At 26.6% G+C, this 18,353-nt stretch overlaps 1 protein-coding gene across 4 annotated transcripts in view; it reads left to right on the top strand.

Annotated features, from left to right (window-relative positions):
• The window catches only part of LOC100205708 (TATA-binding protein-associated factor 172), a 107,761-nt gene that overhangs the window by 55,529 nt on the left and 33,879 nt on the right, over nucleotides 1–18,353 (top strand). For all 4 annotated transcript variants that reach the window (XM_065803597.1, XM_065803599.1, XM_065803598.1 and 1 more), the window contains exons 22-26: nucleotides 4,959–5,088; nucleotides 5,220–5,332; nucleotides 8,065–8,266; nucleotides 11,082–11,230; nucleotides 14,220–14,372. In XM_065803597.1, the coding sequence (XP_065659669.1) occupies nucleotides 4,959–5,088; nucleotides 5,220–5,332; nucleotides 8,065–8,266; nucleotides 11,082–11,230; nucleotides 14,220–14,372 (747 nt within the window). The remainder of the gene's footprint in view (nucleotides 1–4,958; nucleotides 5,089–5,219; nucleotides 5,333–8,064; nucleotides 8,267–11,081; nucleotides 11,231–14,219; nucleotides 14,373–18,353) is intronic.

The raw sequence follows: 18,353 nt of genomic DNA on the forward strand, positions 1-18,353 counted from the left end.
ATTAGTGGGAATTTGGGTAATTAGTGGGAAATTAGCATCTTACAGTTACAAAAAGGTTTTACTGATGTTGGTGGAGTCGCTTTTGTTGTATGGTGGATTAACCAATTTACATATATTTTTTAGGTGTAGCTTTTTTTTTGGGATTGTAATTTAGTTTGATGTTTTTAAAACTATTTTGCTTAAGCGCTTCTTTGTATTTTAGTTTTAATAACATTAACAGTTTTTCATCAAAAAATTTTTGGGATATATTATTATTAATGTAGAGGGTTTTATTTACATACTTTTTTTGTTTGATTCTATTTGAATTTAGAAACTTTTTGTTTTGGGTTGGTTTTTTTTACATTGAGAAAATTACGTTGAGAAAATTAACTCTGTTCAAGTTGGTTTACGGTGTTCAGTTTGATTTCTATTTGTAATCCAAAATTTTTTAATGTTTCAGTAATATTTTTTCTAGTTTTATTTAATTCGGGAGCGATTTTGTCAAGCATTACATCTAATCGGTCATCTTGGTAAGGACCTTAATCATTTTTTTGATTAAAAGATAAACTAAAGCATCTCATTGTGAAATTAAAACAGTCACTTCAGCTCTAATGGTTAAAAAATAATAATGATTTTCTACAATGATTGCCCTAGTTTTTATTGCTGATTGTTGTATGTTGTTTTGCAAATATTAGAGCATTGTTTAGTATATCCTTTGTGATGGGTGGGTAAAATTAATTTATTTCAAGTTTTTTTTTTTATCATTTACCTCCCCAAAGCCAAGAAGGCCACTACAGTCCAGGAGGCTACTTCTGTGGTTACAACCCTCTCTCAACTCTATAACACGAACCTCAACAAACAAGGCTGCTGTGCGGAGAAACAAGTTGTTTCATCTGTAGGAGTACTGGAAGTTGCTTCAATAACATTAACATGAACACCAAAAAAAAAATAGATGTCAAAGCTACAAAAGTTATCACATCTTTGGATGAAGTTATTGTAAAGCTCTTTAGACAGCGCTATAAATTCATGACATCTGTATTCAGGCATTCATCAAATCTATTTCTCATATTATCCATCAATTTTTTTGCTAATTTCATTGTTAACTAAAAAACATTTCCCAAACATGAATTCTAATATCGTGTCAGCGCTCAACAGTGTTCATTCTATAACATGTTTTTTCTCATAAAGTGTCTCACACACTTCAAGATGTAGACCATGATTAAGACAAAATTGGCTTATAACTTCTAAATTTTGAATATAATTTGTGTTTACTGATGCTTCATCCTATGTAGATGCAACCAAATCTTTTTTCATTGATGTTTTATAAGCACCTAGATATTATTTCATTATTTCAACCATATCGTGCGCACTGCATCAACCCAAAATTTGAATTAATCCCATTTTATACATGATATTGAAACTGTTATCTGGAAAATGTTTAAACCAAAAAATTAGAACATTTTCAGGTTTGAATGGAACACACACACACACACTTATATATATACACATTTATATATATATATATATATATATATATATATATATATATATATATATATATATATATATATATATTTATTTATATTTATATATATATTTATATGTATATATATATAATTCGTTAACTTATACTACTTTTTGTGGTCCCTTCCTCAAAAAAACGCTTAGCTAGTACTTTTTTTTTGAATTGCTTACAAGTGCATAAGAATATTAACATAATACTTCAATAAAAGTTCTAAACTTTGAATGCCTAAAAATAAAATACCTTTGTGTGAAATAAAATAAATCTAAACATTTTCATTGATATCTTCGATTCGGTTAAGCTTTGATTAAATTCTATTGTTAATAAGTATTTAATAAAAAATTCAAAAACATCAACTAAAATTCAAAACTTAAAACGTTTGAAAATTAAATTTTTGTGGAACATAATGGGGTTGTAGGACGAAGAGTCATCTGGTAGTGTGTATATATATGTGTGTGTATATATATATATATATATATATATATATATATATATATATATATATATATATATATATATATATATATATATATATATATATATATATATATATATATATATACATATATATATATATATATATATATATACATATATATATATATATATATATATATATATATATATATATATATATATATATATATATATATATATATATATATATATATATATATATATATATATATATAGGCTTGGCCAGGGAGGCATGCAATTTCAACTTTTTATATGACCCCGCAAATAATATTTTGTTTTGACAATTGGAAGTTGTATAAATTTTTATTTATATTATTTAATTATATAAGATTTTTTTACAAGTAAAATAAAAAAATAAAAATTACAAAAAAAAAATTTTTAATTTTATAAGTGACGACTTTAAACAGCCATGGTCTCTTTTATATAAAAATCATTTATAACTTTTATATAAGAATCATTAAAGTTAATTCACTCAAAAAGTAGAAAGATTTTGTTAAGAAGAAAAATAAAAGACAAACAATTTTGAATTTAAATAAGGTTCTATAAATATATATATATATATATATATATATATATATATATATATATATATATATATATATATATATATATATATATATATATAGATATAGATATATATATATATATATATATATATATATATATAGATATATATATATATATATATATATATATATATATATATATATATATATATATATATATATATATATATATATATATATATATATATATATATATATATATATATATATATATAGATATATATATATATATATATATATATATATATATATATATATATATATATAGATATATAGATATATATATATGTATATCCAGCGGTGGCCAAAAATTAAAGACCTCTCATTTTTTAGTTGGTTTCTTAATCTTTAAATTAAAATTAAGAAGATTTTAATTGACATATTAAATTTTTTTTTCTAATATCTTGTTAATTAAAACATACGGATTAAAGTGGTATAATTTTTTTAATCTAATTCTAATTAAAGAGCGTTTAACTTATTACAAAACTGATGAGTACTTATAAATCTTCTTTAAATAAATTAGACAAAATTTAACGACCACTTTCAAATCTTTAATTTGCACTTATTAAAATAATAATCCATTATTTTTTTTAACTGTCTTAATTGCTTATTACATTGGCTATAAAATAAAATGTCAAAACCTGAGTTTCGATATCAAATAAACATTTATTTTTTGAATTGCAATAAGGGTATAAAAATATTGCAAAAATGTGTGCAAAGATCGAAGAAAAAGACAGATACGCGGCTCTTGTATTGAAAGAAGAAGGCTATAGCATCAGACAAATAGCAGAAAAGCTCGGAAGGTCTCACTCTTGCATTATTAACATAATTCAACGATACAAAGAGACCCGGTCAATTAATGATCGTCATAGGACTGGACGCAATAAAATTTCAAATGACCGTGATGTTTGCTCGTTAGTGAGATTAATGAAAAAAAACAGACAAGCATCATCTACAGACTTGTCTACGAAATGGACACTGTCAAATGGTCTTAAAGCAAGCCCTAGAACTGTGCGAAGGGTCCACCACAATTTAAATTATTTATGGCGTGCTGCTGCAAAAAAACCACGCTTAAATAAAAAACAAAAATTTGCCAGGAAAGAGTGGTGCAAACTACATAAAAATTGGTCAACAGATCAGTGGAGCCGTGTGGTCTTTAGCGATGAAATGAACGTTGAGGTAGACAACAGAAAAAGTCCTGTAATGTTGCGTAGACTTCCAAGCGAATGGTTCGATGAATCATGCATTTTGAAACAAACAAAGGCAGTGGTTCAATAGGCATTTGGGCCTGTATGAGTGCCTGTGGAGTTGGCGTTTTTCATTTATTCGATGGTAGACTCAAGAAAGAAAGGTACATCGAAATTTTGGAAAACTCACTTATTCCTAGCATTGATTTATGGCAGTTGCAAGATGGATTTATTTTCCAGCAAGATAATGCGCCGTGTCATAAAGCGCATGTTGTTAGCGATTGGTTCAATTCTAATAAAATTCAAGTGCTTCCATGACCTGGCAATAGTCCAGACTTAAATCCAATAGAGAATTTATGGTCGTGGCTTGATCACAAGCTTGGTAAAGAACAACTTTACAATCTCTCATCATTTGAAAAATGTGCCTGATGAAGTAATCAAAACTTTAATGAATTCAATGCCAGAGCGAGTACAAGAGTGCTTGAAAGCAAATGGAGTAACAACACGTTTCTAAATTATTTTTTTATTGCTTTTTGAAATATTTTTGAAACTGGTCTTAAAATTTTGTCCAATTTTTTTTCCCATTTATATTTTTTACTAGTCAGTTTTTTAATTTTTTAACATTATTTTGTAAAAAAAATTATAAATTCTTTTATAATAAATATAAAATACAATAAAAATTCTCTCTAAAAATGTTTTTCTTTTTTTGATACCTTTTTCCAAAATAAAATTATACGAAGGTTAAAAATAAATTTTGAAAAAAAAATGAGGCACTGTGTAAAATGAGAAAAATTTTTGTTAAGTGACTAATTTATATATATATATATATATATATATATATATATATATATATATATATATATATATATATATATATATATATGTATATATACATATTATATGTTATATTATTTATATATATATATGTATATATACATATTATATGTTATATTATTTATATATATATATATATATAATATATAAATTTTTGTTAAGTGACTAATTTATATATATATATATATATATATATATATATATATATATATATTTATATATATATATATGTATATATATATATATATATATATATATATATATATATATATATATATATATATATATATATATATATATATATATATATATATATATATGATAGTAGTTATCAATAACTATAAAAATATATATTCATATTATTAGTTATAAAAATGCAGTAATTTTTCCCAGAGCATGCGACAGCAACAAGTGCAGTGTGAAGGAGCATCTATAGCTCTGTCAACATGTGTTGAAGAAATGGGTGAATTGCTTTGCAAAAAACTGCCTGATCTTTGGGAAAGCACTTTCACTGTATTACACGGTAATTTAAATATTAACTAATCATTTTAATAGAATTATATTGAATAAAATTTAATAAGAATTAGTTAATTATTTGTAATTTAAAATAATATATAAATGTATTTAAAAAAATATTTTTAACTTTAAATATAGAATGTTCTTCTTATTATCAATATGATGATATTGAGAAAATGAAGCTAATTATAACTGCAATGCAAGTGTTTGAAATTGTTGCACTACACCTGCATTCTAATTTAAAACAAAAAGTAAGTAATACATTTAAAAAAATTTTTTTTTCTGTTTTCATTTTTATTTTATTTTTATTTTTCCACTAAAGTTCACTTACCTTTAAGTACACTTACTTTTTTTGACACCTTTTTTGACACGTTTTATTGCTTTTTGCTTGTGCATAAATAAAACACATTGTGCTTTTTGCATATGAATATAAACAATTAGGATTATTTTTATCATTAGCCACTTCCATTTCATACTTCTAAACACAGTTTTTTTATGCTACATTTAATTGAAATGCAAACTGACTTGAATTATTTTGTTAGTGGTTTAGACTTTTAACTTACTAATACACTACATCATTACTTTGTAATTAATCCATTTACATTTTTAATGTTAAAAGGTTTGATTTTTTAATTCTTTATGCATTCAATGCACTATATTACAATGTAACAAAGATCCCACTTTTTTTTAGTCCCTATTAATTTTTCAATGTTTATGTATTTTTTGCCACTGAATTCAAAAATTATGTTTTGACAAAAAAAAAAAAAAACATTTTTATTTATGGTTAATTTCATATTTTCAAGTGCAAATTTTCCTAATGTCAGTATGTTATATCAATATTTTAATATTGTAATATTAAAATAATAATAATTGCATTGCATATAGCATTTTTTCATATATTGAAAGGTATTTAGGAAGTATGATATTTGTGTAAACAAGAAGACACAATGCAATTCTTTATAAATGTTTTAAACTAATAGTTACTATATAGTTCTATAAACTCTTTCTTAATAAAATTAGAGGGGGTTTGATGAGGGTGATTTTTATAAGTGCATAGTTTCATCTTTTTTGACTAGAGGCCATATATAATCTCCCATCATAGCAGAATCCCAGTGTCCTTGATATCAACTTTTCATTTTTCAATGTCCTAATGAAATTTCTCATCATGCTCCTCACTGACATCGCTCATATTTTCCGAGAAGAAATTTAGGTGTGAATGTTACATATGAATCTTTATGGACATACATACCAAATTTATTTTTTAACCTTTGTCTTGGCACTTTTGAGTTTCTCTGACTTTAACATTTTATTTGGGGTCCAACCAATAATATCACTTTAGATTGTTGCCTCATTGTTGCTTTGGAAACATGAGATAAATTTCTTGTAAAGCTTCTCCTCAATCAAAGGCTTTTACAAAATGTTTTACCAATTTTAGTTTGATTTGATATGGTAGTAAGACTTTGTTAGGACCTACTAGAAGTTTTTTGTAAACATTGAACAATTCTAACTGTAGTTACACTTGTGAAGGTCAACTTAAATACTTTTTGTATCCCTCTTGCAAACCAAGCAAAAAAGCAAGAATCTTTAAAGCGCAACAAACATCTCACTTGAATTCAGAATATCTAATTTTGTAAAGAAATACTTTGACATTATTATAGTCTTCTTTCTTCTGTACTGAGTGTACAACAGGCAAAGATAGATATTTATTTTATATAAATATCCAAAGATGGATATTTTTATTGTGTAATTTTCATTGATAGATATTTATTTTATATAAATATCCAAAGATGGATATTTTTATTGTGTAATTTTCATGAACTTCTTTCATCAAGGCTGATTTCATCAGCCTTGATGAAAGAAGTTCAGCTCCTGACTTAGTAAGACCTAAATCTCTGATTAAGTTATAGTTCAGTCTGATTTGGAAAGTGAGGCTTAAATATTCTCATTGGTACAAAAGCTTCCTTCATGTTTTTGCTACTGTCACTTCCTGACTCTTGAGATGAATCATTGCATCTTCCTTTTTAAAAAACGAAAAAACAACATATAGCAACTTCAACATAGACGTAAATAACAATAGCGTTTTTATTAAATAATAAAATGCTAGAGTAGTTAGGCAGATTTTCACACAAGGGGCCTATGGTTTATTCAGATCACCCATGGGCATTCAAAAATATTTTGTGTATGCTATCCATGATATGGTACTTTTCACAATCTTTTGTAATATCTGCCTTTTGCCAATATAATATCAACATGCATCACAAAACATATTAAGAGAATTTTGACATCTAGTAGCCATTATATGAAAAGTATCTCTATAAGCCATTATGAGAAGAGCCTTCATTTTTAAAAGAACAGAACAGAGCTGGCACAAATTCATGTATAATGTGTATTAAATACATATTTAGAGTCATTTAAGATGTTTTTAAAACAAATTACTTTGGTTTTGATTGTAAAATTAAAATGTGTATTTGATAACAAACATGCAAAATGTTTTTTATATGTTTTATGAAAGATTTTACGATGGGGAAGCAGAAAAACTTGTATTTAAAGTACCTATTAATGACGTATTTTTTCATCTACAATATACGTGTTGTAATCTGTCTCGTAACCCACTACTTTTTTTTCCTCATCTAATTGTGCGAGAGAAGCACACTAACAACCTCCTGTAAAATGTTTTGTGAGGCACTGTCGATGTATGGGTGCTTAGTTGCTGGTTGGCACTAAAAGTGGTATAAATTTAAAATGATCAATGTTACAGAAAATATATTTACTATTTTAGGAATAAGCAAATAATTAATAAACAATAGAAAATTTAAATGGGCAAAAATTTTGTAAAAATTTGTAGCATTGTGTATTTAATTTAAAACAAATTTTCAATTTTTTTTGTTATTAATTGTTTAATATTATTAACTATTTGTTAAAGTTTTTTCCTGTATTTTTTATCTAATTATAATTTTATCTCTTATTATATTTTAACATTTAGCTTGTTGAAATTCTTCCATGCTTTACATATTACCTCAGTCACCACTACACCTCAATAAGACATGTATCTGCAAGATGTTTTGGGGTGCTTAGCAAAATAATAAGAATGGATACCATGAATTTTATTTTGCATGACATTATAGGAATCTTAGGACAGAGTGACAATCCAGCCGGAAGGCAAGGGGTCATTGAAGCTTTGTTTTGTATCTTTTTGTTTTTTGTTTACTTTGTTTACATGTTTGTATATATGTCAAAAAATGCAAAAGTAAATATACTTTTATTTGCACAAATTATGTGAATATATTAAAATATGTTAAAATATTATATAAAAAATATATGAAGTATAAAATAACTAAATAAAAATATATGAAAAATATAAAAAAGTATACAATATATAAACATATACATATATATATACATATATATACATTAGTGTGATTCTATTTTTTAGTTTGTCATGCAAACCTTTTCTAAAACATGAATAATTGTATTCTAAGAGCAACTAAATAAAAAATAATTAAAAATTTGAAAATTTTACTAGGTCAAAAAAAAAAGTTGCTTTATGGAAATAAGACAGAATTATTTCTTTTTTTTAGTATTTTTTTATTTTATACATAAGCAAAAGAAATACGACAAAGTTTATAAAGTGAAGTTATTTTTTATTCGACATTTGCATAAACATTTCTGTTAAAAAAAGTCTCTCAAGAGCATCATCAGACTTAGCCCGGGAACATCGGATGTCCATAGCTCATAGTCCTCTCTCAGCTACCTCATTTGTTCGATGCACATTCTTGAATGAGATTTTAACACCAAGAATATGTCTTGTTAGAGCTTCTTGGGCTTTAATGCAACTTGATGTAGTTTCTTTTAAGTTTTCCCAGTTGGGTTCCTCTCTCATTTTAAACCATGGAAGTGACCAAGAACAGCTAATAAACTTAGCTATTTCTTTCAATAATGGTCGTTTTTCAGGAAGTAGAAAGTAGCCTAACAAGACATATATTGCTCTGCTGTTCCACCTTGCTGAGTAAGAACTTGGTAATTTCGTTGGTAGCTGCAGTTTGGGTAAAATATTGGTGTCCAAATAGTGCCTAAATGCAATACATAACCTGGAAAAATAAACAATAAAATGGATCAACGCATTCATCACATATACAAATCATTGATATTGAAAATAATAATTTTCAATAAAACAAACCTAGCCAATAGCTTATAATCATCTCTCCAGGTTTTTACAGTAGGAGGAGGATGAGGTGTTTTATGCAGGATATTGTATGATTCTTTCAATTGCGGATACTTATTTTTTAGTTTTTGAATGAACTTAAAATCAGTTAGAGTAGGCGATTTTGATGGTGTTGGCAAGTGGAAAATTACCATTTTTTTCAAAACAAGGTCCAAAATGTTAGCATTGCATCCATAATAAGGAACAGGCCTGTTAAATAGCTTAGATCTTAAAAACCCCACTACTCCACCAGAACCATCATAAGATCCACCTGAAGTAAAACGGAATAACTTATTTAATTGTATTATTTTATTATTTAAAAATAAATAATTTTAATTTTACTAACCTGTATTGACAGAGCAGGTGTCACAAATTATAAGGAATATTTTATGCACAACATTATACTCTAACAATGTTTCCGTTATCATAGCGGCTAGATTTTTAGAAGTTCCGCTAGTATGTAATGTTTTGAGGCCAATGTACCAAAATATTGGTCGATCAGACTGAAGGGCGATGACCATGCGTTTCACTTTTTTAATCCCATAATCATATGGTGCCACACCTTTTCCATCAAAGTGTAATATAAAGGATAATTGAACAGACAAAGCTTCTTTAAGTTTAAGTAGAGTTGTGACTTGCAACCTTTTACCTGCTTTAAAAATAGCCAATTGATTTGGAGTTGGAATGTCACTATGGAAATAACTCAATGAGGGAGTTACACTAACTCCTTTGTGAGTTGAGGTACCAGCTTCTGCGCACATAATGGCAATTGGCATCGCCTTAAACCAAAAGTAAAATTAATATAAATTTAATAAAAAAACTTTTTTTATTTCCAAAAATTATTATTACTCACCTTTGATTTAAACTTCCGTTTGGGTCGTTCAAACAAAGGCTGAAAATCATCAATGTTATCATCATTTTCAGAGCTTGACTCTGTGTACAGTTGCTCTACATAATCAAGATCCATGTTTTTTGGTATCAACTGCCTGTTAGCAGGATGCTCAACAACTGTTTGGCTGGTTAATACACAGCTCTTTCTATCATCCATTTGATGATTGTAAAAGATCTGCTCTTCCCTCTTCAGCTTTATATTTTTATTAAGGGTATCAAATGGCATAAAAAAATCCATATTCGATTTTCTCTTCAAACTTAATTTATAAGCATTCACAACTTCATTCAATTTTTTTGTGATGCCAGCTCTGGATACTGAGGACATGCTAAATTTCACATTCCAGAGCTGCTCCAAATCTTTTGCTATTATTTGCATAACAGCTTTTGATGTTGGTGCGGGGCGTGTGTCAGCTAGATGGTGATAGTAGCCAAGAATGTGGCGGACTTCTGGAATAGTCTTGAAATTGGCTAAGGATTTAGTCCGTAATCCATAAGGCGCTGCTGAAGCAAGCAGTTCCCAAGATTCCTTTGAACACGGTGGTATTAAGTTGTTTGCTTTTCTCTTTAATGCTCCTTTAGCACTTATGTGGGACATATTTAGGTAAATATAATTATAACTAAAATAGAAAATGGAATACAGTTATTTTATTTCTAATAAAATAACTGTATTCCATTATATATATATATATATATATATATATATATATCTATATATATATATATATATATATATATATATATATATATATATATATATATATATATATATATATATATATATATGTATATTATGTTATAAGTATATGATATATGTTTTTATAAATAAATTTATATAAAATGTATGAAGTATTAAAAAAAAAAAATTTTAAAATGTATGATATATTTTGGTTTTTCTTTAATTTTATAAGATGTTATTAATAACCTTGGTCTTAACATATTGCCATATATTGTGTTGATGGTTGTTCCGATACTAGCACGCATGAGTGACCACATGGAGGACATTCGACTAATTGCAACAAACTGTTTTGCCACATTGGTTCAATTAATGCCTCTCGAGGTATGCTTTTACTTTTCTAAGTTTTAAAAATTTTTTAAATTTAAAAAAAAATTGTATAATTTTATTTCTTTATAAAAAAATTTATTGTAATGTTAAATTATTATAGTAATATTAAATATGTATGATAAAAAATGTAGCAGTTTATTAAGTTTGATTGCAATTTGTCCAAGTAAAACATACACACATACAAAATAAAAATTATTTTTATTTTGATTGATTGTCCAAAATAAAATTTATTTTTATTTTGATTGATTGTCCAAAATAAAAATGATTTTTATTTTGATTGGTCCAAACTACTACTCTTAGTAGAAAAGTTTGTGAAGCATAAAAATAATTGTGGCTGATAGAAAAAAAAGTTTAATCTAAAGTAAAATTTACAATAACAAATAGCAGACCTGTTGAGTTCACAACCCAAGCATTGAAGATAATTTTCTGATAAAATTATTGCAAAGATTTACTTTGGCTGAAAATTGTTCTAAGCTTTATTTTTGCTAGCCAAAATTGTTCTAAGCTTTAGAGATAAAGTTTTTGAAGTTTCATGTGATAAAGTTTTTGAAGTTTCATGTGATAAAGTTTTTGAAGTTTCATGTGATAAAGTTTTTGAAGTTTTATGTGATAAAGTTTTAAGAAATGAGCAACTGCACATAAAGCAATCTATTAAAAAAGTAAAAAAAAACTGGATAAGAATTGCTAAATTTTTTGTGCAAATAAGGAAAAAAAAAGTGTAAAAAAACTTTATTTCATTAACTTTAAAGATTCAAGGAAGTGTAAATCTAAATATTTTGTAAAATTAATAATTGTAAAATTAATAACTGTAAAAAAATTATTTAATGCTGTTTAAATGCAAAGTTATGCACGCCATTCGATACATGTCTACACAGTTTGTGTAGATATGTGTAGAATTAACTAAAAAGTATTATTTATTACCCAATAGAAAGTGATCTTGGGGTGTTCATATTCAATATAGTTCTGTTATTATTTGTAAGCTGAACATTTTAAATCATTTAACATGATTAAGTGCTGACACTAGAAGTCTAAGGAAGTTTAGTGAAAGATGAAAATTTTTTTAAATATTGCAAATCATATTACCAAAATTTTTCAATTGTTACTTAAAATAAGAAATTAAAAATTTTTACAAAAGAAAAAAAATCTAAATAAAAGAAAAAAGTTTAAAAAGAAAACTTTAAAAAGAAGGATTTAAAAACTTAATAAATTCTTACCATGTTTATGTGACACTTTATATGATTAGCTTTTTTGATCTTATTTGTTTTTTTGCGTTTTGTGTGTGTGGTTCTTTTTTTATGGATAAATACAAAGCAATTAAATTATTTATTAGTAATACTTTAAAACTATCAAACCAACTCATCAACTGACTATAAACTTAAATTACCACTTATTATAAAAAAGTGGTTTTCATTTGGAAAAAAAGTTTATTGAAAAGATTGATTTAGACAGTCAAAGAAAATTGATGACATTAACTTAGTTGATTGCTTAATAAAAATTGCTTAATAAAAAACCTGATGATTCTGTAAGTTGCATTTTGTCAAATGCAACTTACAGAATCATCAGGTTGATTGCTTAAAATCCTTCAAATGTTTACATAACTGTAAATGATTTAAAAGCAGGAGAATTAGATGTTGTATGGTATAAAACAAAGAGATATTAGGCTTTTTTTTTGTGCAAACTGCTACAGCAGTGCAAGTCAACTCTTTTTTTGCACCTTAAACTTTTGCTGTCATAACATTTCTCATACGGCCTCACTTTTTAGGTGTATGTGTGCATTTAATTGATTTGATCATATATTTGATTTATATGAAAATATTGAATAAGATTAATATAAGGTATAAAAGTATTTTATATATTATTTTGTGATTTTATTTAAAGTATTCTATCATCAATTCCTTTAGACTATTGTAAATTGTTTTTTAATATTACATTTTACTGTATGCTTTATTTTTCTAGTTTTATCTGATGAATTTTGTCAAATGAATTAAAATATTAAAGTTTAAATGATAATTTCTAATAATAATAATAATAACAATAATAATAATAATAATAATAGTAATAATAATAATAAAAATAAAAATAATAGTAGTAATATGGTTTAAAATATTTATAATATTTATGGTGCTCTATGAAAAGATTGAGATTGATCAATCTTATAAAAAGTTATATATCATAGTTTTAAAATATAAATATTTTTTATTGAATAACAACTATTGAGTTTAGTGATAAAAAACAGAGTTAACAGTTTTTAGAAAAATAAAAATTTAAAGACCAGAAGCATTTCTCAATATCGCAATTTGCAATCACTTACTTTGAGCTTTGTACCAAAATGCCTTGCTGTGTTTTTTTTTTTAAATTTCAAGGTTTCGAATGAAGTTTTGACAGATTTTATAGTTTTGATTTAAATTACTATTTTTTTTAAATTATTTTATTAAAATAGACTTTTTGAAATGATACTCTAAGGTTAAGACTAAAATTTTCATTTAACATTAAATCGCAAAAACTAAAAGATTGTTGTTGTGAAACTATTTTGAAATTCTGTTTTAAGAAATAAGTTTTAATATATATAAAAAATATAATGAAAAAGCTAAAAACATTAAAAAATCATAAACCTGATTTGACATAAATATAAATATTTTTTTCATTCAAAATATTAACATTACTACAAATTATGTTTTTTTTTTTTTTAATTTTAATGCTCCATTAAAAAAGAATGCAATGTAAGAACAAAATATTCAAATCACTTGCAAATTTTAATGCTCCATTAAAAAAGAATGCAATGTAAGAACAAAATATTCAAATCACTTGCAAATTTAAAACTTGTAGGATAGCAGCAAGGTATTTTGTTTATGAACTTATTTACAATCATTTTATTTGGCAAATTTTTTGTTTGAAGTTAGTTGATGATTTGAGATTCTTTATTTATTTATTAAAGTTGTTGTTTACTATTTGTAAAAAGGTTTAAATAGTTTTTGTATTTTAGTCGAGTGTGCCAGACACAGAAAGCATGTCAGATGATTTAATAAAGAAAAAAATTATTGAACGGAGGTTTTTAGAGCAGCTACTCGATGGTACAAAGTTAGATCAATACCAGATACCAATTCCTATAAATTGTGAGCTTCGAAAATATCAGCAGGTATTCATTTTTTTTTAAACTTTTCAAATTAATTTTTACTTGTTTGCTTATTAATACTAATTTTTTGAGTATTTAAGTAACTGAAAGTTGAAAAAATTATTGAATTAAATAATCAGAATATAAATAAATTATTCATTTAAATAATTAGAATTCAACTAAGTTGTTAAATTAAATTATTAGAATTCAATTAAATTATTCAATTAAATAATTAGAATTCAATTAAATTGAAAATAAAAAATTGGAACAAAAGATTAAAAAAAATTTTAGTTTCCATATTTTGTTATTTTTATATTAGTTAGTTAAGTAGTAAGTTATAGAAAGAAAACACATAATTTAACACCTTATTTTCACTTTTATCTGGATTTTATAATTTTACACCTTATTTTTACTAATCTGCAGTTTATTTGTAGCTAGTGATTGACTAGTAGTGATATGAGTTTTTATGATATTTTCCAAGCAGTAAAAAACAATTTTTAAAAACAGTTTTTAAAAACAGTTTTTCAACATCTGTGAATGTTGGCAGTGTTGTGCGATTAACTTAATCATGTTTTTTTGCAACCTTAGTTAATGCCAGCTTGATTTTACTGAAAATATTTTTAAAAATTTTCCAAAATTCAATGTTTTATAAAGTTAATATAAACTCTTTTTGCCTAAATTATTTATACTTTTATAATTTATATTTGAATTTTTTAATTTAAGAGAATTATGAGTAAAAAGATTGTATTTTTTTATTCTCACAAAATTTAAAAGTTTAAAGGTTTATAATTTTAAAAGTTATAAAAAAGTTATGAATGAGTTATAAATGAGTTTAAAAGTTATGAATGACTTCAGATGCAAAATTTGCTGAGCCATATGGTAGATAGAACTCTACATTGCAGGTAAATTTTTAAGTCTTTCTTTTCTATATATTTGCATTTTTGGCTATTTTTAAAGATATATATTATAGAAAAAAGGATTATAGAAAAAGGTTGAGTTGGATTCATAAAAAACAACATTTTACAAAAGTTGAGTTAAAAACAAAAAAAAAAAACACTTTGCAACCAGTTTGTACATTATGGCATCTAACTAATTAATGTATTTGATGGCATCTAAGTTAATTACTCTGTACAACAATTTTTAACTTTTTGAAAAAAACAAGAACCAAATTAGGTTATCTTTATTAATTCAGACATGCTGATTCTAAATATGTAATCAGTTATGCTGTAGCACGTCACAATTTTTTGTAATAACGATTTAAAGATGTAACGTAAGATGCATTTTTCTATACATATGAATAAGTGTATGAACATGTTTATTATCACTTTTAACACAAATTGTTTACTTGTATTTAATTGTATTTAGCCTGGCGTTTGAATGCTGCATCGGGTTCATCGTGCTGCAAATTCCAGCAGTAATCTGCAAGCTTGGCAGGGCTCCACTTTCCCTTGTATCTGCTTTCCATTGTGGCAATACTCTGATGAAAGCGCTCGCCATTTTCATCATATACATCTCCATTGACAGAGAAGAAGGAAAGATGGGAATGAAGAAAGTGGAGCTTCAGCAACATGTTACAACCCAGTTGTTGATAGGATGCAATTAATCTGTTTACCAAATCAGCGTAATTTGGTGCAATATGTTTTTCAAGAAATCCCTGGCACACCCGTTTAAATGCATCCCATGCTGCAAGTTCATATTGACCCATCGTTCCCGATAACATTTCATCCAGCATCAGTTCTTGTATTTGGGGCCCCACGAAAATGCCCTCTTTAATTTTGGCGTCACTAATTTTAGGAAATTTGGTCTGCAAATACTGAAATGCTGGTTTGTCGTGATCTAACGCCTTTACAAACTGTTTCATGATTCCAAGCTTGATGTGAAGATTGGGCAAGATGATCTTTTCTTTATCCACAAGAGGTTCATGAATGACGTTATGGGAACCAACCTCAAATGTTTCTTGTTGTGGCCAACATTTCCTCATATAATGTTCTGATTTCATCCTGCTATCCCATTTGCAGAGGAAACACATGTACTTAGTAAAACCAGCCTGCAATCCATTTAGTATAGCAACAACTTTCAAATCTGCACATATGGACCATCTGTGATCTCTGTATTTAATTCTGTCCAGAATAAGTAATATATTCACATAGCTTTCCCTCAGCGTTACCGAATGTGCTATGGGAATGGAAGGCAGCATATTTCCAGTATGCAGTAATACTGCCTTAATACTATAAAGTGATGCATCAATAAACAAATTCCACATAGATGAATCCTATTGTAATCCTAGATCATCAAACAATCCACTGATGTCATTACAGAAGCAAAGTTCTTCATCCATAGAGAAGTATTGCTGCAGTTCCCGTGATCGCTTTCTAAATGACGACACTCTTGCATCACCAGCCAACAGATGCCTCTCCTGGAGATGTGAAGCCAGCCATTCACTCTGTTGCTTTGTTAAATACAAATCTCAAACGAGATCTTTCAGGTCAGATCCTGTTATGAAGTGGAGTTTACGCTCTGTATCTTCTGGCAACTCGTAACTATCATTGTCATCAGTATCCTTGTCTGAATCAGAACTGTCGGTGTTTGGGATTTCTGATAGAGGTTCAGGAACAGGGAGTTCAGCCGAATGAGGAACAGGACGAATAGCTGAAGGTAGATTTGGGTACAATATAGCTTTCTTACCCTTAGAATTGCGACCTGATATGTTAACAGAACAGAAATAGCAATCTGAGCAATGATTTTGGGGTTCATGCCACACCATTGGCACCCCAAATGTTGGTCCTCCACCAGTCCTGTTCGCCCACGACAATAGTGAACTAACACACCTCACACAGCATGCATGAGGCGCCCAGTTCTTATCCTGGTTGCCGACTTTGCAACCAAAGTATAGTTCATACAGTTTTTTCACATGTGGTGTCAATCTTCGTCTGCATCTCTTTAAAGTCAGTTCGCCACAAATGTAGCAAAAGTTGTCGGCTTAATTTTTACAAGTTCTGGGCATTTCTTGTTTCAATATACACTGTATTATATCTATATATTACTTGGCTAACTGTAGTTTATCTAAAATAAAACAGACTTACATTTAGTCTAATACAAGGTTAAACAAATGCAAATAGGTATATGATAAAGAAATGCTAATAAATAAATCATAAACAACTGCTAATAAATATACTAAAAATCACATTGACAACTTTTATAGTGAAAATCGAAAATTTGAAAATGTGAATTTAACCAAAATTGGTGGGTCACACAACAAAACGGACATCATTTTCGTAATTTCCAAATCAAAATACATAAGGTAGTGTCAATGGCATTTCCTTTTTTTTTCCGTTGTTGTACAGTGTTATTAAATCCTAATTTAAGTTAATTTGCCCCATGAAAACAAAGTACAAAGTTTTGCATAAACTATAATTGATTAAAATGATAAAGTTTTCAAGGGGATCTAAAGATCCTCTTAAAGATCCTCTTAAAGATCCTATTGAAGATCCTATTGAAGATCCTATTAAAGTTCCTATTTAAGATCCTCTAGAAACTTTGCAATTGGGAAAAAGGATTAAGCTTACTCATCACATATGAAAATTCATAAACTTAACATTAAATGCCAGCATTTGATGTTAAGTTGATGAATTTTTCCAATGGTAAAGTTTCAATAGGATCTAGAAATTCTGTTTTTTGTCATTGGAAAATTTTGCACTCAAACATTTTAAGAATGGTTGGTTCAATTATGTAAATACATCTGTAAATAAATGACTTCCATACTAAACTTTATTTACTTCTTAAAGATTAAAATTAAAGATCGAAGAATTTTTTCAAAAAGAAAGAAATTTTTCGATCTTGCTGTTCTGAATGTGGAAAAAAAAGATTAATTTCAAATTGCATTTCAAAAGCTTTTTTGCTTAATATTTAAGCTATTTCTAAGAAAGTGAGTTGCTAAAGAGAGTCTCTCAAAAAATGTTATCATACACATATGCTGATTACTAAAGAGGGTCAATATCTCTTCAA

The sequence above is a fragment of the Hydra vulgaris genome, chromosome 08 (genome assembly GCF_038396675.1).
Source record: "Hydra vulgaris chromosome 08, alternate assembly HydraT2T_AEP".
NCBI lineage: Eukaryota > Metazoa > Cnidaria > Hydrozoa > Anthoathecata > Hydridae > Hydra > Hydra vulgaris.